We start from the raw sequence: 22,952 nt of genomic DNA, 5'->3' as shown, positions 1-22,952 counted from the left end.
AGACACTTCTCTAAAGAAGACATCCGGATGGCCAACAGGCACATGAAAAGATGTTCAGCGTCGCTCCTTATCAGGGAAATACAAATCAAAACCACACTCAGATATCACCTCACGCCAGTCAGAGTGGCCAAAATGAACAAATCAGGAGACTATAGATGCTGGAGAGGATGTGGAGAAACGGGAACCCTCTTGCACTGTTGGTGGGAATGCAAATTGGTGCAGCCGCTCTGGAAAGCAGTGTGGAGGTTCCTCAGAAAATTAAAAATAGACCTACCCTATGACCCAGCAATAGCACTGCTAGGAATTTATCCAAGGGACACAGGAGTACTGATGCATAGGGGCACTTGTACCCCAATGTTCATAGCAGCACTCTCAACAATAGCCAAATTATGGAAAGAGCCTAAATGTCCATCAACTGATGAATGGATAAAGAAATTGTGGTTTATATACACAATGGAGTACTACGTGGCAATGAGAAAAAATGAAATATGGCCTTTTGTAGCAACGTGGATGGAACTGGAGAGTGTGATGCTAAGTGAAATAAGCCATACAGAGAAAGACAGATACCATATGGTTTCACTCTTATGTGGATCCTGAGAAACTTAAGAGAAACCCATGGGGGAGGGGAACAAAAAAAAAAAAAAAAGAGGTTAGAGTGGGAGAGAGCCAAAGCATAAGAGACTGTTGAGAACTGAGAACAAACTAAGGGTTGATGGGGGTGGGAGGGAGGAGAGGGTGGGTGATGGGTACTGAGGAGGGCACCTTTTGGGATGAGCACTGGGTGTTGTATGGAAACCAATTTGACAATAAATTTCATATATAAAAAAAAAAAAAAACAAAAAAAAAAAACAAAAAAAAAAAAAAAAAAAAAAAAAAATAACGTGTACAACTTGACACCAAAAAAACAATCTGATTAAAAATTGGGCACAGGACCTGAATAGACATGTTTACATAAAAAATATACAGATGACCAACAGACACATGAAAAGATGCTCAACATCACTAATCATCAGGGAAATGCAAGTCAAAACTACAATGAGATACCAATTTGGCAACTCTCAGAATGGCTATTATAAAAAAGACAAGAAATAACACATGTTGGTGAGGATGTAGAGAAAAGCAAACACTTGTGCACTGTTGGTGGGAATATAAACTGGTGCAGCCATCATGGAAAACGGTATGGAGGTTCCTCAAAAAAATTAAAAATACAACTACATGATACAGCAATTCCACTGCTGGGTATTTACCCAAAGAAAATAAAAACACTAATTCCAAAAGATCTATGTGCCCCCTGCCATGATAATTGAAGCTTTATTTATAATAGCTAAAATATGGAAACAGCTTTAGTGTCCATTAATGCATAACTGAATAAAGAAGATATATATATATGTGTGTGTGTGTGTGTGTGTGTGTGTGTGTATATAATGTGGTATTATGCACCCACTGAAAAATAAGGACACCCATAAAAAATGTTGCTATGTGTGACAACATGAAAGGAACTTGAGGGTATTATGCTAAGTGAAATAAGTCAGAGAAAGACAAATACTAGATGATTTCACTTATATGTGGAATCTGAAAAACAAATTAAAAAAAATAAAACAAATAAAAAAAAGCAAGCTCATAGATACAGAGAATAGATTGGTGGTTGCCAAAGGTGGAGGAGCAGGGAAGAAATGGGTGAAGGTGGTCTAAAGGTCAAGCTTCTAGTTACAAAAAACAAAGTCATGGGATTGTACAGCATAGTGACTATAGTTAATAATACTGTACTGCATATTTGAAAGATACTAAGAGAGTAAATCTTAAAGGTTCTTATCAGAAGAAAAAACATTTAGAACTATGTAAGGTAATAGATATTGACTAGAATTATGGTGGCCATTGCACAATGTATACAAATGTCAAATCATTATGTTTCACACATGAAACTAATAAAATGATATATGTCAACATGCCTCAATTAAAAAATATAAATAGATAAATAAATAAGTAAATAAATAAATAAATAGAATAGAATAACCAGAGACCACAAACAAGCTGAAGATTTCTAAGACCACTTTCAGTATCTATAATTTTACTAGGAAAAATAAAATAAATTCACTGTATAGATAAACATTTATACTATTCAAAAGTTTGTTTCTTGTTGCAGAAGAAACCATCAAGGAAAAACACTTTCTATTGGATCATCACTAACAGAACAAATGAGATTTAAAAATTAAGAGTTAATGGGGTAGTATTTAGATACACACACACACACACAACACACACACACACACACACACACACACACACACTTTTATTTTTCCTGATTTAACAAAGAAAACGCTCTAGGGAAACTGTAGACCTGATTAAAAAGTCTGGTAATCTTTCCCTCTTTGATTTTCTGCAGCACTTACTGTCTACATGAATCATTTGGCATGAGTGAATTGTCTTGTATCTTTTCATGCGTGTATGTCTTGTCTGTACAATGAGAAAATGTGCTCTTGGAAGGAAGTTCCCTGTGATCCTAAGCCCTACGCCTTATACATAACCTGAATGCCTTAATCATTGATTGACATGTACACTTACAGGGAGGAGCCTGATGAGATACACTTAAAACCTTTATTCATTGATTTACAAAATGTACAATATTTACAAAATTTAGGCATTAATCTCTATTGACATGAATGCTATGGGGAGTCTGAAAATAAATAAGTGGCACATAGGTTAATGTACACATCATGGCTGTTTGCACTTCAAGCCGTCACCAATGGTGGGATTTGAGGGAAAGTTTAATGTGGTATAAAAGTCAGATGGATGACCAGTCCTGGGCCTTCCACACGAATGGCCCTTCCTTGGCTTCTTGAGGCTGGGGAAGGTGAGCCAACCACTTTCTTTCAAGAGAATGAAACGTCAGCCATTCTGACAGGCACTCAAGGTGCATGCAGTCAAATCTGTGTAGAGTTTGCAGTGATCCCCCAGGTGGCAGATGAGTTCACATCACTGTGGACTTGGTCCCTGCACACCAGACAGGGAAGCTCTGGAGTGGTCGCTTTATGATTAAGAACCAGCATTTGGATTCTGTCTCTCACTCAAATTGCATGCAGTACTTGGCAGGTATCAGTGGAGAGTGGCCATGCACAAAAAATGGTACTTGTAGATATGTACAACATCAAGTTTTCACTGTCTTAAAGCATTTCTAGCAATTATAGCAATTGACCTGTTACCTCTTTTAGCAAGAGGAATGAACTAGGAAGCTGTACCTCCACCCCTTAAAGAAAAAACACCATCTAGGGGACCCACACAAATGGCATCCTGCAGAGGCAGGACTAGACAAACTCCACATGATCAGAGGGTCAAATTCCCATGGTCAGGTCTGGAAGTTTTCCTAGGGGTGGTAATTCCATTGTCCCTGCACTCTTCAATCCCATCTCAACCTATATAACTTAAATAGGGAGGAAAAGGCTTCATGTTATTGAGCTTCTTAGAGCCTTAGTACCTTCATCTGTAAAGTGAAAATACTAGTAATATTCCTTTCAGGGTGCTTGCAGGTTTTACAGGACTTAATACATACATACATATATAAAGTGCTTAGCATAGTGCCTGCCACATAAGAGGTGCTTAGTAAATATCTTGCTTTCTCTCCCTCTACTTCTCTCACCCCAGTTATAAGCAAAGTATTGATAAGCCTACCAAACTCTGATTTAAGGCCATTTGATGCAATTTAGATTATTTTGTATCAGAGTTACCGCTCTCAGTTCATATTTGGTAATCCCTGAGGGGGCCTCATTTTTTTATGAGCCACAGACATTTTCCAGTGCAGGGCAGATGGACCCTGACAATGCTCTCCTGTTTATCAGCAATGGCTCCACCAAATTTCATGAAAATATGCCCCATAACCCTGCAGAGAAACTCATACCAGTGATCGTCACCACCTGAATATTTCTGGGACAACACCACTGACAAAACAATGAGTGAAACCCTTGAGGCCAACACATTACTCTTGCTCAAACATAAGTTAATATTTTTCAACACTGGTGCAAGTATTATAGATAACCTTCAACAAACATATATTACAGGCTCTACCACTGTTGAAAAATAAGTATTCTAATTCAGTCATTTTGTTTAGAATAAAGAATATTTTACAATATATTTTAGTTTCTAGTTACCCCATACAAAAATAAATATTGTATAAATGATTTACAAGGAAGAAGAAAAAGTTGTAACTCAGGCCAAAAAATACAGGAAGGATGGCAAAAATTTTACCATCTACTTCAAAAGCAATCACCTAAAAGAAAAACTCCCCCTGGGTCTCCTTACTAGTCTCACCATCACCCAACTGGCTTACCTCCTTCTCATTCTAGGATATTATGTCTTCCTTCCCTATCAGTCTTGAGATAATGTAGTGTAGAACCTTCTCCCTAAAGTCACTGAGGATTTGAAAGAGGAAGAACCCCGAGGGCTCTCTGGCAGTATGAAGTGCAGAAGGACAATCTGACTAAGCTACTGATTGGGCCCTCGCGGTGAACTCGGGTCAACCTGCACATGTCTCTTTCCTTTCATTCTGATATCCTCTCTCTCCTTAGATTATCTATGCCTGAATAGACCCATGACTGGAGAAAACTCCATCCTGCTTTGGGACTCTTTGGATACCCTTTGGCCCAGGTAGAACCCAGGATCTCATGGAGCACAATGAGGTGCCCAATCAAGGTCAATCTCACCAATTTTAATGCAAGGCTATGCAAGGTACTTTATGGATAATAGTTCCATTAAGTTGGGAAAAATCTTTCTCCAGCTAGCCCTCCCCCTATACAACAAATTTATGATTGCCTTTTATTTCCCACAGAGAGCAGAGGGAATAGGATTCCCACCACTGGGAGAAAAATGTTGGGAAAATTAAATTGGACAACTGCATACTACTTTTTTAGGGACTCAGTCAGTCTCCAAGGAAACAGTCTGTTCCTTTTGGAATCAAAGTTTTAAAATTCTAAAGCTATAAATAAAGTCATATCCAAACCAGTGGTCTTTACCTTTTTCCTGAAGCACACACATCTGTGCATGTCCACATAACATATCATCTAACATCTCAAGGGTCCCAGGACCTCTTGTGGCTCATGCATGTATTCCAAATAAAGAGACTCAGACATCAATAAATGCAGAACTATTTCCTGGAGTGAAAAGAAAGGTTCGTGGTATACGACTCAGGGTCTATTTTGGGGGCAGGCTGGCTTTGATGAGGTCTTGGACTTGAAATGACTACACTGACACAACGCTTGTTCCTCATGGTAAATGGCGATGCTTGGCTGTGAAGACATCTGTGAGTGTTGTGGTTTCCCATGTGTAACTATTGTCAAGCCAACGACTCATGCATGACTATGGACCATGGAGATCCCCATGGATTGCTACTATACATGGTGTCTTTGAGCTGCTATAATGTGAGTCCCAACCACACCCACAAGCAGGACACGATCACTGACATGCAGTGTGGGTGCCCATTTGTCTGATTTATGGGTGATGTTGTGGCAAATGTGGCATCGGTTTCATTTCGGGGGAGTGGCAAGTTACAGATATTTCCTTCACAACAGGAAGTGCAGACCTGAAAGAAAGGAAGAGAAACAGAAGGGTGATGAGAAGCTAGCAGATCTTGGAAGGAGGCAGGGACTTTGGAAGGAACTGTCTCCCTCACAGTAAGACTGAAATGAAAGTGACCTATTCTACAAAAGAGGCACCGACCCTGCATTTAAGGAAGTGGGATGAGATTTCATCTGGAAGCAATGTGGCCAAAAAAAAAAAAAAAAACCCTGGACTCAGCTTCCAGGAACATGAGTTCTGCTTTTGACATCCCATCACATGCTTATTACATGGTTTTATAACCTTCCTAGGTCTCAGCTTTTCCATCTGGGTAATGGGGATTCTAATACCCTCCTATCTCAAAGAAACCCTTTCTGACTACTTGGGGAAGCTGTTCAGAGGGTAAACTTTCACTTGCCAAATTTTCACAGTGTACATGAAGTGGAAACAACCCAACTTAAACTGAACTATTTGCTTTCATTAGAACTGTCCATACAATTATCACCATTCTTGTGGGTGAGTTAAAGTTTGAAGGGTTTGCATTAATGCAATTACTCCTGCTTTATCCAACTTTATTCATGGACCATAAGAAAGAAAGAAATCTAAAGGATTGTTGACAGAAATTACTTGGGGCCATGGCTACACAAAGTACAGATTAGCAGCTTCCACATCACCTGGAGCCCATTAGAAATGCAGAATCTCAAACCTTGCCCCAAATTTAGTGAATCAGAATCTGCATTTTAACAAGATCCTCGAGTGGCCCATATGCACCATAATATTTGAAAAATTGTCTGATGGCAAATATCCTATTCAGTCATTATCTTGCAGGGATTTGAGTCTTGTCACAGTTGACATGGGCTAGGGAGACATTATAATGTTGAGGAGAGAAACTGAAGGTCAGAAGTGAGTTTGAATTCTGTCAGACAGAATTACCAGCTGTGTGACCTTTGCACATGATGTTACTTCTCTGATCTTTAACTTGATCCATGGTAAAGCAGCACAATAAGGCCTGAGAGCCTAGCTTTCTGGGAGTGGGGTGAGAGGTAGGTAAAACCCTTGAACATAGCTTTTATATTTCAAACCAGGATCAAGTTGGTATACTATATTTTAAAATTTAATTCTTACTGTATTTCACAAGTTGCTTGAAAATTAGGTGTCTTCTTGAAGCCCCTACTAAACGTGCCGCTCCAGGGTACTGAGAGTAGAAGTTGCTTCTGACACCAGGAAGGCAGCCTGATGGGGAGAAGTGAGCTAACTCCAAATAAAGGCCAAGGCCTGCCTGATATACAAGATTATATGTGGAGCCAGCTCTGAACCATCAGCAGGAGAGTCGGGGGCATTCTCCACTCCAACCACAAGTCAGGCTGCATTTCTCTGGTTCTTTATATTCTCCTTCAGGGCTGCACTTGAAGTTCACTTTATACTGAGTGCTTCCATATAGGCACCAGATAGAGTTTAAGAGGGAGCCAACCCACAAGGAGATGGTTCTCTGATCACCTAATCAAATTATTCAGGAGCCAATGGATACCGTCCCCAAATCAGCATTCCAATAAAGACATGAGCCTCACTTCACAGATAATTATTGATGCTCAACTGCCGTGGCCATCCTCAGCTGAATGAATTGTTGCTACATCTGCAATGCTTTATCGTGAGGATGTAACTGATCCCTCATTCCTCTTCCTTCCAGTGGCTTTACTACTTTCTTCTGAGGAAAGGAAGGGATTACAACTTTCAATATCCTCTTGGTGTTGTGTTTACATAATTAAACCGGTTTTCCTATGCTCTGCTGTACATTTTTATTCTTTTAGAGCAAACAGGAAAGGAGAATCTTCTCATAATGGTATAAAAGTACTCAAAAGCCAGGTTACACCAGGGAGTGGGAATTGGCTCATGAGCATGGGCGCACATCTGTGGTGGAGGAAGACTAACTATGCTGTACCGGTCACTTGCTTTGTTGCCCACACCTTGTGGCCTTCATGCTCAGAATCTCTGCAGCCAGTAGACAAGCACTCTTCCAGTGGAACGCAGCGTTTGGTGACAGAGATGCTGTTTCCTGTGACTTCCATTGTATGCTGAGTGTAGCAGTATCTGGTCTCTGTCAACAGAGAAAAAATATGTTTCAATTGAGATGGGAAATGTTAACCCGACCTGCCTGGAAGCGAAACAACAGAAGAGTCAACATTACAAGTCCTGAAGAGATTTAACAGCACATGAGATGTACACTGTATTGAGTTTACGTCCAATCCCATAGACGTCCTTGGAGAGATGCGCTTCACCATGGTAGGAAGAGAGCCTTCTGAAGAATATTGGTCTCTTGGCCCGTCGTCATCCTCATAAACCAAGATATAGTGCCTTTCAACAAATTTGCCTTTCAACAAATTTTGCCACTGTATTGCTTTTTATTTTTAGGGAAGGAGAGGTCTGGAGGGACGATTAGGATATGAGAATCAGAAATTTGGGGGAAGATAAAGGGGTGAAAAAGTTCAAAGAACACAGGGTTTAAAAACAAAAAGTTAGGCAGGTAACAATGGTCTTCAAAGAGTTAAAAGACTATAGCAGAGGCACATGTGTGTGTGCGTGTGTGTGTGCGTGCTTTGGAAACAGCTATTCCCAAGTAAGGGCTGAATAATTAAAAACCAATTCATTTTATCTTCAGAAAATGACTTTATCCAAAAGAACTTCTTGACAATGAGCATAGCTAGATCTTGGAATTTATTACAGAAGAAAACTAACTCAATAATGAAGGTGTTCCGAAATGGAAGGGCATCATTTCTCCCTAGTATGATTTCAGTGTCTTCTAAAATGGCAGATGAAGACCGACCATGATGTAAGTTTCTAGACATCCCTCCAGGTCTTAGGAATCCAAAAACTTAAGATTTCTTCCAAACTACCATGGAGAATTTTTCTCTTTCAAATTTAAAGACTAAAGAAAAATGGCTTTGTCAAAGTAATTCTTTAAGGCCTCTAGGCAGTGTTCAGCTTTCTAAGCCTGGGATTTAGGAGAATGTTCCTGCTCCACTTTCAGAATGAAAAAGAGAATGAATAATTCTTAAGAAATGTCACTGAGCTGTTTTTCATCCATATCTTGGATTCCGCTTTGCATGCTTTATACATTTTGGATATTTAGTGGCTAATATGGAATTATGACCTTCTATGATATTATTTATTAGGCAATAAAAATTCCCCCCACCAGATTCTGTCACAATTTTGGCAGCTTTTAACCAAAGTACTAATGTCCAAAGAAGAAAGCTTGAGAATTTTAGGCCCTGAGAATGAGCTAATACAGACCACACTGACACATCTTGAGAGTCATAAAAATCCAGGGGTTTTAATAATCTTCCTAACACCCCCCTCCCCACCTGACAGGAACCTGAGTGACCTCTGATTGAGTCTCACTATGGACAGAGATTTTCTTAATGGTTACACTACTGGTGGGTGTACTTGGGCTGAGTCTGGTCAATGCCCTCCCCAAAATGCTGTTCCCACACTGTACCCTGACCAGAATTTTATTGGTGGGAATCAGGTCAAGGCAGTCCTAGCTAGCTCAGGGTCCTGGAGAGCTCTTTGGGAGTCAAGTAAGTACAGCTACCCTATGAACTCACAGGAAAAGTTGACAATTTTGCACCTGGAAATGATTCTCCCAAAGCCCTAAAATATTTTAGAATTGGAGTGATTGTTTTTCTGATGGGAAGCAGGTGGCAGCTCTCCTCTGATTTTTAAAAAAAGATTTTAAGCCTGTGACAGGTTTTAACAAATGGAGGCCAGTGGCCTGAGGGATTTACCACATTTCCCAAAGAAGACTGGTTTACTTCTTTGATAGCAGACTTGGACACTTATGGCCATGACAGGTACCCCTTTCCCACTGCATCCCACCTTGAGATGCTCAAAAAAGCAATAAAGACAGGAATGTTCTTATCTCCTGTCTCCTCTTCATACAGAACCAGGAGCAGATGCCAGAGGTTTAACTGCTCCAAATGTAAATTGGAGCAGATAAGATCATACATTTATGGAATAAGTAAATCATTATATGGTTTCAGCTTTGGAAATCAGGTTTGTCCCCCAAGTATTAAATTCTCTTATCTTCAGTAAGCTTTGACTAACAATTGGTGAACTTGATGTAACTACTTTTTGTTCTTACTTTTATGCCCATAACAAACTCTCTTTTAATTTATTAATTGCAAATTTATTCCACTGCACAGATAACAACTAATGAGGAAGATATGACAAAGTCCAGTACTTAATAAGCTCATTCTTAAAATCCTGGGGGGGGGAGGGGAGAGGAACAAAAATGATCAGTGATGAGGCTGGATAAAAAATTGTCTTGCACTCACTAAATCTGACCCTCAAAACAAAGATATTTTGAGAACATCCCATTATTTCCAGCAGCAGAAACCTCAGATCCGAAGTGTCAGTCTCTTAGAAGTACCCATCCCACTTCTTATCTTACAAAACCCCTGGGTGAGTTATGAAATGTTAATGTAAAACAAGGTTCTGTAGTTAAATAAGTTTTGAAAATATTCAAATAAAGTTGAACAGGTTTCTTCAGAGCACAACTTAGGAGAGCCTTGAATGTGTATTGTGATCTCCAAGGCAAGCAGGCAGCATTTCCCAAGCAGAACGAGGTGGACCACATGTGGCTTATCACTGGGCTGTAGAATTGATAAAAAAAGGAGTTTCAGCCACTGAGCATTGCTCTCCATGCATCCCGAATAATCCTTGGGTTAGTAATGAGGTTATATGAGACTCAAGCCTGCTGATAACTTCACACTAAAAGGATTTCAAAGGCTTTTATCTAAAAGATAAAAGATGGATTTGAATTTCTACCAGGTTAGTTTCGGCCTCTAAAATCTCATATTCTGCAACAGCATGGTATTCCCAGAGGTTGTGAAACAAAAGTATTTTTCTGGAAGACTCACAGGCATGCAATTGAAAGCAGAACTCATTAAGAGAGCTTAATCAACTATTGGAAAACACAAAATTTATAATTTTCATGAAATACACATACACACACAAATTCCTTAACCTAGTTCTGAAATCAAAACAACGTTCAAAGCTAAAATGCAAATTTCCATTTACCCACAAATATTCAGTTTCCAATAATAGACACTGAGTTTCAACAACATATATATTAAATGATTTGAATTAAAAATGACCAATTCTCTGGTAAAAGGCTTTCCCGCCACTCAGTTATTCCCTGTGGCTCTACTAGTTTTGGTTTCTTTGCAAACATATATAAGGATTAGAGTGATGCCAGAGAACAATTCACCATGTGCAAGAAAATTAGTGGCAGGAAAATAACTGTAATCATAATATTACAAATTATGCTGAAAAACTGAAAGTCCAGTGGCATCTGGTGGCATACTTCCAGCCTGGTTCCTTACCGCGCCCTCAGTCCTTCACATCCAGCTATTTCCAGGTCCTCCTCTGCAATGACTTTGCCTAAGTGTCCCACTGGATCCCCTTCTCCCATATCTGACCCCAAAGGATTTCATTGCAGCTCTTGGGCTCTACTATGTATGTCCTCCGCGTGATTCCCCTGGGCTTCTGAGTTTTGTCTTCTAGATTTTTTTCTGCATCTCTGGTCTCTTCTCTTCCAACCCTTTCTCTAACCTGAATGTTGATATTCTCCCATGATCTGTTCTTGAGCCTATTCTCTTCTCACTGAAGTGACCTCATCCAACCTCCGACGTTGTCTTCAGTCTGATTCTCTCTCCCAAACTATAGAACCAATCTCTGGCTATCTCCTGGACATTGCAAGCAGCACCTCAGACCTCACATATCTCAAATAACTCATATTCCTCCCTCCCCATTTGTTTATCTTTCCAGAGTTTTTATCTCAGGAAGGGACATCCTGAGTCCTGAGATGTGGCATCTCCATCTCGGACTAGGAAATTCAGAATTAGCTCAGACTTCTCTTCCCAAGCCAGGTGTCTTTAAGTTCCCTGAAATGTGTTCATTACCCTAATCTTTCTGTTCCATTTTCCATTTTCCCAGTGCAGGACCTCATCATTTCCTGTCTTCTTTGTCTCTGACCTCTCCTTTCTAATGCAGGTGTCAGACAGCCATCCGATGTATTGCTGAAACCAAGGTCAGATCATGCTACTCACTGTCTATGAGAGCCTGAATGAACCCTAGCTGTCAAGCAGCCCTGGCTCAATACTGCTAGGTTTATTTGGCCTACTGGAGTGATCAGTAGGTGGTCTGTTACTCTCTCCTCCTGAAGCTGTGTGCCAGTAATATAGTAGGAGGGGCGCCTGGGTGGCTCATTCAGTTGAGCGTCAGACTTTGGCTCAGGTCATGATCTCACGTTCCATTTGTGAGTTTGATTCCAGCATTGGGCTCTCTGCTGTCAGCACAGAGCCCGCTTCAGATCCTCTGTCTCCCTCTCTCCCTATCCCTCCCCTGCTCGCAAGCACTCAATCTCTCTCTCTCTTAAAAAAAAAAAAAAAAAAAAGAGGATATAGGAGTAGCTTTGCTTCCTTGCTAGAAGTATTGATTACATTTATAACTCAGAGCTTGGCATTTGAAACTCAGCACTTATTCTTATTCAACATTACACTTAATCTAGGCCCCAGACTATCTCCTCATTGCCTACTGGATACCTTGAGACACCATGTTATATCCTTTGACCATTCTTCACAACAAAAAAATTTCCCCCTATCTTCTGCTCCTGGAAACCTTTTCTTCAAGGTTCAATATAAATGTGATAAATTCTGTGAACCGTTCCTTGATTTTCCTCCCAACCGGGTTCACAGGCCTTCTTAGCTTCCTCATTTGTTATATCTGGCTTTCCTTCTAGATCAGTGTTTCTCAACATTAGCACAACTGATGTATCTTTTTGTTTTTTACTGGTTGATTTTTTAAATTTATTTTGAGATAGTTACAGATTCACATGAGTTTGTAAGAAATAATACAGAAGGATCTCATGTACCCTTCACCCAGTTTTCCCCAAATGGCAACACATTGCAAAACTATAGTATCACAATCAGGATATTGATATGGATGCAGTCAAGATACAGAACATTTCTACCTCCACAAGGACCACTCATGTCCACTTTTTATTCTCACATCCTTGTCCCTCCTCTTCCCACCCCTCCTTAATCCTTGGCAACCACTAGTCTGTGCTCCATTTCTATAAATTTGTCATTTTAGGGATGTTATATAAATGGACTCATAAAGTACGCAAACTTTGGGGATTAGGCATTTTCACTCAGCCTTATTCACTTGAGAGTTATCAGGATTATTGTATCAACAGTTTGTTAATTTTTAATCCTGAGTAGTATTCCATGCTGTGGATGTACCAAGGTTGGTTTAACCATTCATCCATTGAAAGGGTATCTAGGTTACGGATATTATTAATGAAACTGTTATCAACACTTGTATAAATGCTTTAATGTGAACATAGGTTCTCATTTCTCTGGGGTAAATGCTCAGAAGTGGCATTACTAGGTTATACGGTAGGTCTCTGTTTAATTGTTTAAGAAACTGCCATAATGTTTTTGAGAGTGGCTGTACTATTTTATACTCCCACCCACAATATATGTATGATCTAGTTTCTCCTAATTCTTACTGGCATTTGATAGTGTTGCTATTTTTTTTTTTTTTATTTTAGACATTCTGATAGATATATAGTGTTATCTCATGTTTTTAATTTGGATTTTCTGAATGGCTAAATGATGTTGAACATGTGTTTATTTGCCATCTGTTTATTTTCCTTGGTGAAATATCTGTTCATGGTTTTTGTCCTTTTCGTGCTTATTTCGTTTCCTTTTTTACTGTTGTGTTTTCAGAATTCTTTATACATTTTAGATACTAGTCCTTTGTCAGATATTTGATTAGCAAATATTTTATGTCAGTTTGTTATCGGTATTTTCCTCCTATTAACAGAGTCTTATGTAGAGCAAAAGTTTTTAATTTTGATGAAATCCAATTTACCAAGTTTTCCTTTTATGGATCATGCTTTTTATATCAAGTCTAAGAACTTTTTGCCTAGCCTTAGATCTCGAAGATTTCCTCCTGTGCTTTTTCCCTAAAGGTCATATAGTTTTATATTTGACATTTAAGTCTATGATTAAATTTGAGTTAACTTTTGTAAGAAATGTAATACTTGGGTTGAGGTTCATTTTTTGCCCCTGGATGTCCAAATGCTCCCGCAAGCATGTTTGTTGCAAAGGCTCTTTCCTCTAGTGAACTGAATTTTGTATCCTTGTCAAAAAGTTGGGCATATTTTGAGAGTCTCTTTCTGAAATCTATTCTGTTCCATTGATCTATGTCTCTATCCTTCTGACAATACCACAGTCCTGATTACTGTAGCCATATGATGATTCTGGAAAGAGGATTGATTGGTTCCTCCCACTTAAATTCCATTTTCAGAACTGTTTCAGCTATTCTTGTTTCTTACCTTTCCATATAAATTGTATAATAATCTTGTCCAGTACTACAAACAATTTTGCTAGAATTTGATAGGAATTGTGTAAAATCTGCACATAAATTTGGACAGATTTGACATCTTTACCATGTAGAGTCTTTCAATTCATGAACGTGGCCTCTCCATTTACTTAAATTTCCTTGGAATTCTTTCATTAGCATTTATAGTTTCAGCATACAAGTCCTATATGTGTTTTGTTACATTTACCTTGAAGTATTTAATATTTTTTGAACCATTATAAGTGGTATTATATTTTTAAATTCAATGATCATGTGTTAATCGATAGTATATATGAGTACAATTGAATTTTGTGTCTTAATCTTAGTATTTTGTGACCTTGCTGAACTTAATAGTGCTAAGAGTTTTGTGTAGAAGTGTTGAGATTTTCTACTTAGAAAATCGTGTCATCTGTGACATGGGACAGTTTTATTTCTTCCTTTCCAATCTGTATGCCTTTCATTTCCTTTTCTTGCCTTATTGCACTGGGTAGAACTTTCAGTAGGACATTGGATAAGAATGATGAAAGTGATATCCTTGTCTAGTTTTTGATCTTAACAGGGAAGTATTTTGTCTTTCACTATTAAGTATGCTTGCTACGGGTTTTTTGAAATAAATATTCTTTATCAAATTGAGGAAGTTTCTCTCATACTGTTTTTCTGAAAGTTGTTGATCATGAATGGTATTGAATTTTGCCAAATGCTTTTTCTGCTTCAGTTGATATTGACATATGATTTTTCATCTTCAGCCTGTTAATATTGTGGATTACCCTGGGTAATTTTCAAATATTGAAGCAGAACTGCATTCCTGAAATAAGCTCTATTTGGTCAGGCTTATTTTTATATATTGCTAAATTTTATTTCTTAATATTATATTAAGGGTGTTTGTGATTATATTCATAAGGAATATTAGATTTCAGGCTTTTGTTTGTTTTTGTTTTGTTGTTTTTTGGTACTATCTTAGTCTGGTTTTAGATTCAGGGTAATTCTAGATTGTACATAAACTGCATAACAAAGTACCTTAGACTAGGTGACCTACACAGAAGAAATCTATTTTTTCACAGTTCTGGAGGCTGAAAGTCCAAGTTAAGGTGTCAATAAGGTTTATTTCTTCTGAGGCTTCTTTCCTTGGCTCACAGATGGGCCACTTCTCCCTGTATCTTTTCACGGTCTTTCCTCTGTGCGAGTCTGTGTCCTAATCTCCTCTTCATCATTGAACCTGAATTACTACTTTAAGGACCCTATCTTTAACTACAATCATATTCAGGAATACTGGGGATTAGGTTTCACATGTGAACTGTGAGGTCGGGGGGACACTACTGAGCCTATAAGAGGATCTTTGGTGGTAGAGACAGTAGCTGAAAGCAGTCATGTAAGAAGCCTCTGGGCTACTGAAAATAATCCATTTCTTAATCAGGGTGCTGCTTCCATGATGATATCTTGGTTTTTGTTTTGGTCTTGTTTTTTCAAAAAAAAAAAAATGTTCCATACCTGCTAAGGACAGGTCACATATTAACTTGAGGAATCTCTCTTTTAAAGCAAATCTTTGAAATTCATCAAGCTATGTGCTTATAACCAGGCAAAGACCAAAAAGGTGGTTGGGGAGGTATACAAAAGCAGTGAGGGTAAACAGGATCTCATAGAGGACAGTAGTTAAAATAAAAGTGATAAGGCAAAAGCATCAAATAGATGCTTCCTATCTGAGGCAATTATGTTAATAGAAAATACTTGGGCAAAAACACTGAATTGCAGTAGGTTAGATGATTTCAGGGTGTCAAAAGGAAGCCATCTTGTTTAGGCTGATATAACTTTGGGGTTAAAAATTACTGGAAAAGTTCTTTTTTTTAAAGTTCTTTTAAATGTCTATTTATTTTTGAGAGAGAGAAAGAGAGGGAGAAAGAAAATGAGTGGGCGAGGGGCAGAGAGAAAGGAAAACACAAAATCCAAAGCAGGCTCCAGGCTCTGAGCTGTCAGCACAGAGCCTGACACGGGGCTCAAACTTATGAACCATGAGATCATGACCTGTGCCAAAGTCAGAGGCCTAACTGACTGAGCCACCCCGGCACCCCTGGAAAAGTTCTAATAAAAGAGTAAAGAGTAAATCTGGGCATCACAATGCCAGCTGAAATGAACTAGCTTGTATCTTCTTACTGAGAAACAACAGAATAAAATTAAAATAGCCAGATAAAATTAAAGCAACAAAAATCTCTGTGAAAGCATAGGTGAGCTACCAAGGCAGATAGGATTTGAAGAGCAAGGTATCAGCGAGACGAACAGCACACTGAGTTGAGCATGACATTCTATTCTTGTTCTCCCCTCAAGGCACCTGCTGACTCAAAAGTTGCACACATGAAGGCTGAGAAGCCAAGCAGAAAGCCCTGCTAAGGGCAAAGAAGCTGAGCAGAGCCTCTGTCACTCTCAAGGGAATTGGGAGGCACAAACAGGAATTCAGAGCCAGCAGGCAGCTGGGAGAGATGGGATATATGGAGAAGTGACGCTGGCCGTCTCGGTACAGAATTCTAGGGTAACAGTTCTTTACTTGCAGCGCTTTAAAAATGTCATTCCATTAACTTCCAGCTTCCATGGTCTCTGTTAACACTAAGTGTTGGCAAGCCTGTGCAGCAACTGGCACTCTCAGGCACTGTTGTGGATAGTATAAACTGGTACAGTCATTCTGGAAAACGACTAGGCAGTATCTGGTAAGGCCAAAGCATGCCTGCTGCATGCCCAGCAACCCCACTGGGATAGACCTAGCGGAAATGCACACATACATGTACCGAAATACATGGACAAGTGCGCCCACAACGCTCAAAACCTTGAAACAATCCACACGTCCATTGAGAGTGGAAGGATGAATTTTAGCATATTCGTATAATGATCTACTATACATCTGAGAGAATAACTATGCGGCTCACAAAAACATAGATGAATTTCACGTAGAAAATGAGAAAAAGAAAGGGATACATTCTGTGATTCCATGGATACATAGCTCAGTGATAGCAGTCACAACTGTGTTACCTCTGAGAGGTAGGGTGTAATGAGTGGGGGACCCTAGCAGCCTTCTGAGGTTCTGTAGCTTAACACGGGTGACAGACACACAGCCTGTGCAGTTTGTGAAAATTCAATGAGCTCAGCACCTATGACCTATTCACTTTCTGGTATGTATGTTAAACTTTAAGTTAAAAATTTTTACTTAAAAGAAAAAGGAGGAAGTCTAAGGCTTCCATTTAGCAATATGACAAAATAGATCACCTGAACACCATTTCATTACATAGCAGCCAAGAGTATTGGATAATATATAGCCAATACTTTCTATAGATATACAAATGAACTCTCCTGAAAGTTAAGGAAATTCCAAAAGCCAGCACTAGGCTCTGAGTTCTCTACCCAGGATGGAGGCGGGGCTGGGAGAGGTTAACAGATAAACTGTAAGAAGATGCAAGGCCTGGGGTCCTCCTGGGGTTTACAGCTAGAGTACAGACCCCTAATCGAATGGTAGAAACCCTGAAGGACTATATCCTAAGATTGCCTAAAAGAGAAAAAAAATCCACCCTCAGGTAAAGTAAAACACAAGAACTGTCTCAGCCTGGGCTCCATCTGAAAGAATCAACAATAAAGAAGTCTTTCCTGGAAACATGAAACCATGGAGCTTGTCTTCAGTTATGCTGGGGACCACATTTATGTATTTCCTACTTACACTAGATAACAGACAGACATATGAAGAGTCCTCCAGGGTCATGTCCAGCTTTTTCTTGACTTCTACAGAAAAGCTGTGAGCAGCACAGAAGCCAGAACCCAAAGGATATGTGTCCCTCTATCTTGAGATTTCTCTTGGTCTGATGTTGCATCAGTAGTAATTTCAAGGGAAGATTTTGCCTCAAAGAGAGGCATCTGTACTTCATAATCAAGAAGAAACATAAAAGCCTTGGCTGCTTAGGCATCCTCTACAGAATGAGCTTTTTTGAAAATTATAATGTTTTTGACTTGACATTTAATTCCAGAGACTCTTAATAAACACTGAGACAGCCCCATTCTCAAGGAGCTTTTAATCTTGCACATAGGCAAAATCTGTGGACTCAGGGCATGTTATTAACTCTTCTTTGCTTTCACCAGTTCCTTTAACTGGTCCCTCATATAATATAATTTCAAGATCCTTTCTGACTAGAGTTATTGCACAGGAAGTGCTCAGAGACCAAAGCCTAAACAGAAGCCAACCAAGTGAAACAATGAGAGTCAGTTATGGAGGGCTCTTAAATGCTCATGTTCTAAGGCAAGAGTATGGTGTCAGGAGTCTGTTAAGTGCTGGAAGCAATAACAAAGTGATGGAGAAGAAAATATTTGCCTAACACACACTTGAAAAGTTAGAGTGACAGGGAACCTGAGTTAGCTAGAGGAAGGTGGCTGATGCCACCATTTTCCTACAGAGTGATTCTAGTTAGGATGAAGCTTTCTGGATGCTTCTTTTACCAAATGATGATTCGCAACAAGTCTCTAGAATCTGGAAGCAAGCTTACCTCAGCTGCTAAAATACAACAGTCTCTATTTACATCCATTTGATTGAGTTCAGTTTTAGAAAATTCTTAAGATCCAGGCGAGCCCCTGAGCAATTTGGAATGTGGGCTTATTCCATGGAGATAAGATTAAATACCTACATAAAATTGTGTTGTTGTTGTTGGTTTTTTTGCTTTCAACAAGTTATTTTCACATCATGTGATACTTAAAACCTAGCTAAATGTGTCATAAAAATAAACAAAAACCCAGGAATATCGCAGAAAGCTAGGATGTTTTTCCATAGCAGCTACTGAGCCCTGCTTACAAAGCCTGTTGGTAGTCCTATAGCTGCTCCAAACTAATAACAAACAGAAAAAAACAAATCTAGGGTCAGTCAGTAGTTTTCAGTAGTTAGACACAATTCATATTTTAATCTAATAATAATGATGCCATTTTCATCATTAGAAAAATCTGGAGAAAACCCAGAGGAAGAAGAAAATTGACCGTGGCTTCGTCTCTTCTCAGGTTACAGCTTTAGTCCCCATTCCTTACCTGATGTTCAAGGCCTCACAAAAATAAACAAACTCCACCACTTTGCTCCTACTATTCTCCGACACAAATTAGTTGCTGTACCCAGTTCGGGTCTCTCCCTGTCCATGGAGCACACCTGGGAATCCCATCTCCGTACCTTTGAGTCGCGTGACTTCTCAGAAGACACGTCTTCTTCAACATCCTACTTCTGCTGCCTACTCGTAGGGCTGTTGCCTCTTCTCAGCCCACAATGCTGCCACTGGCCACCTCAGTCCCCACAGAGTAATTGTCCCCATAAGCTCCCACAGCACTGAATGCCAGACTGCATTTGGTACTTGCTTTTGTCCTGATATTTTTGACATTTGATACCTTCAGATCTTATCTCCCCTAACTGGGGAGCTCCCTGAACGAAGAAACCAGATTCCTATCTTTCACTGCATGATGCCCCCCAAAAGCCTAGCGTGATGGTTCTGTGTCATGAAGCCTCAGGGCAACACTTTCCATTTATCCTTATAAATGTAAGGACAAAAAGATAAAAGTGGGAGGAAAAAAGGGGAAAGGGGGAAATTGTGTGAACGCTGTGATACTTTCAGATATCTGTACTTCGGAAGAATAGATTTTGACCTTTGAAGAAAGCATCAGAAAGGATCTTCCTCTTTTCCTGAGAGGAATTCAAGCAGAGTGCTACCGGTCACCTGTTTTTCCTTTGTGACAGGGATATACTTGCACACCATCAGACTTGGACTGGGCCTCTATGAAATCTGGCCCAAAGCCTGAGAGCACCAGTTCACGATCCCTCCTTGTCCTCTGCATCCTCTTTGCTAGGCAATACCGAGGAAAGCACTGCCACATTTCCTCTGAATATGTCTGACTTGTAGCAATGGTTTCAAAAGCTAATCTGCCAGCTCTGTCCCTGCTGGAACCATCCCAAAGTTGATTGGCTACCCAAGCAAATCACCCTGTGTTTTCCAGAGTCACTGTTTACAGTGGTTCTCAAATTTTGCTGCGTATTAGAACTACCCAGGGAGAGTTCAAAAATCCTTATGCTCAGCCATACCCTGTGCTATTTAAATATAAATCCCTGACGACGGACCGGGCATCAGTGTTTTAAAATCCCGTCCCTCCTCCCCCATTTCAATGTACCATCAAGTTTGAGAAGTGGTGGTTAAACCAAATCCATCAGCAACCTACCCAAATGTTCACTCTGCTGGGGAAACGTTAGAAAAACACTGGCTTATTCCAAAATAAGCACAGGACTGCAGAAGGCAATGCAGACAGGACTTATCTTTGATTACCGGGATGGCTGGATATCTAGCTTGTGAATCAGCCAATCTTTAGCATCTCCATGTTTTTCTCTTCCCTGTGGTCTTTTGGGGCCCCATTAACATCTCAACCTAAAAGTAAACAAGAGGAAGCTAGAAATGACAACAGTACCTTTCACTCTCTATTAGTGGGGGGAGGCGCTCCCAGTGGTTCTTGTCCCTGACCGTTCATTAGAATCACCTGTGATACTGAACTACACCAGCGCAGGGCCCTCATCTCAGAGATGCAGGTTCAAGTTCCCTAGAGCTGCATTTCTTACCATGTGGTCTCCGCACCAGCAGCATCTGTATCACCTGGGAACTCCTTAGAAATGCAAATTCTCAGACCCCATCACAGACTTACTGAATCAGGAATGGGGCAAGGGGAGAGGCATAAATCTGTGTTTTAATAAGCCATCCAGGGAATGCTGATCATGCTGGAGATTGAGGACCACTGGTCTAGGGAGGACCAGTGATTTTGAAGAGATCCATAAGTGTTTCTACTGGGCAGCCTAGATGGAAGTTCATGGGCAAAATACTACTGGCTTAGGCAGCTGACACTTGTCTTTTAATTGCACTTTCCATGTTCTCCCAATGCCCAGTCCTCCAGGGAAGACAGGATGCCTTCCACTAGGGTATGAGACTCCTGAATTATGTAAAAATATAATAGATTCAGGGTTGGTGTGTTCAGTCATTTTAACAACTGGATTAAGTCATCAGCGAAGCCCATCTACTCACTCAAACATTTGTCAATAAAATGTTCTGTCCTCACCATCTCTCCATCAAATGAACCGACTCTCCTCTAAAATTAAAATAGCCAATTAACAGTGACTCCATAGCTAAATATAACCATCTTTTTATTCAAAAGGATAAAAGAGATACAAATATGGATGTGAAGCATCTACTTCATTTTGAAATGGGCCTTTGGGTCAAAATGTCATGCTTCAATTGGGCATCTATCTCTTCCTTCAAAAAGAACTTAATGGCTTAAATAGTTCAGGGTTGTGTGTGTGTGTGTGTGTGTGTGTGTGTGTGTGTGTGTGCAATGATGGCATTTAGAATTCTAGCTTTCATGCAGTCTCAGAAGAGAAGCCTCTGGCAAAATATGCAATAAATGGGATCTTTATATGAACATCAATTCAAACTTTACATAAAGGAAGTTACTGTGTAATGACTAATGCTTCAAAGAGTGGCCAAAAGGCTGGTTGTTCTCCTCTTGTCCTCCCTTTGGCCGGGGAAGAGGGCAGCCAAAGCCAGCACTTACCTCTACTGGCACTCCAATGCTGCTTCATGAGGAAGGGGGCAATCCTATGATTAGCTGATGTCTCTGAGAACCTTTGATGATAAGAGATCTACTAATAGCCTTAGACAAGAGAAGTGGCTGAGATTTCAAGCATGCCTCTCTCTACCTATGCATCAAAGTCAACAAGGCTGTTCACTCATGAGCACCCCAATCTGTATACTGAGAGTTTACCTCGAGGACAGTAGATGTCTGGAGCCCATCGGTTGCACTCATAATTGTCTGCTGCCTTTTCACAGGTGAAACACTTAAATCCACCAGGATATGGCGTGGCTAGAAAAAGGATCAAGAGAAAAAATTAATTTTTTAGACTGAGCACAGAATCCTGAAGGTAGACATTTTCATTTTTTAAAAAGGATTCTAAAACCTGGCAGTTTCTTACAAAACTAAACATGTAACTACTATATGACCGAGCAGTTACACTCTGGGGCATTTATCTCTGAGAAATGAAAACTAAAAGTCACACAAAAGCCTATATGCAAATGCTCACAGCAACTTTATTTGTAATAGCCCACAACTGGAAACAATCCAGATGTCCTTCAATGAATGAATGGTTAAACACACTGTGGTACCTCAATACTATGGAATGAATACTAGCAATAAAAGTAAACTATTAATACATTCAACAACTTGAATGAAATCCAGGGAATTATGCGAAGTGAAAACAAAAGCAATCCAAAGGTTATATTCTGTATAATTCCATTTATTTAACATTTTTAAAATGACAACATTTTAGAAATGGAGGCAATATTAGTGGTTGCCAGGGGTTAGGGATGGGAGCGGTTGGGGGGCAGGGTGAGAGGAAGGTGGGGGAGGGGAGGCTTATAGAAGGGATTCTTGCGCTATTAAAACTATTTAATGTCTTGACTTGGTGATGGATACACAAACTTACACATGTGAGAAACTGTGTAGAACTAAATACACACACATACAAATGAACACAAGGAAAATTGGGGAAGTTTGAATAAGACCGGTGGATTGACTATATCAATGTTAGTAACCTGGTTGTGATATTATTCTATAGTTTTCAAAATGTTACCGTTGGGGGAAAGTGGGTAAAGTAAACATGGGATCTCCCTATATTATTTCTTATAGTTGCTTATGAATATACAATTGTCTCAATAAAAATTTCAATTAAAAATAGGCACTCTAGGGGCACCTGGGTGGCGTAATTGGTTAAACATCCAACTTTGGCTCAGGTCATGGTCTCACAGTTTATGCATGAGTTTGAGACCCACATCAGGCTCTGCCCTGGCAGTGCGGAGTCTGCTTCAGATTCTGTGTGTGTGCGTCTCTCTCTCTCTGCTCTTCCCCCACTTGCACTCTCTCTCAAAAATAAACATTGAAAAAAAAAATAGGCA

General features: G+C 39.7%; 1 protein-coding gene across 4 annotated transcripts in view; it reads right to left on the bottom strand.

The window, feature by feature from the left end:
* Positions 1–2,581: 2,581 nt before the first annotated feature.
* Positions 2,582–22,952, bottom strand: part of LYPD6 (LY6/PLAUR domain containing 6) — a 123,633-nt gene continuing 103,262 nt past the window's right edge. For 3 of the 4 annotated variants that reach the window (XM_086718553.1, XM_086718552.1, XM_025912349.2), the window contains 3 exons: positions 21,766–21,864; positions 7,509–7,639; positions 2,582–5,569 (listed from right to left, as the gene is read on the bottom strand). In XM_086718553.1, the coding sequence (XP_086574679.1) occupies positions 5,402–5,569; positions 7,509–7,639; positions 21,766–21,864 (398 nt within the window). In that variant the 3' untranslated portion in view covers positions 2,582–5,401. Of the gene's footprint in view, positions 5,570–7,483; positions 7,640–21,765; positions 21,865–22,952 lie in introns of all 4 variants that reach the window. The other variant, XM_086718554.1, reaches the window with a different exon arrangement.

Source organism: Puma concolor, chromosome C1, assembly GCF_028749965.1.
Source record: "Puma concolor isolate L17-30 chromosome C1, mPumCon1.1.hap2, whole genome shotgun sequence".
Lineage (NCBI taxonomy): Eukaryota > Metazoa > Chordata > Mammalia > Carnivora > Felidae > Puma > Puma concolor.
Note: the sequence above shows the minus strand (reverse complement) of the source record. Positions and strands in the feature narration are given on the sequence as shown.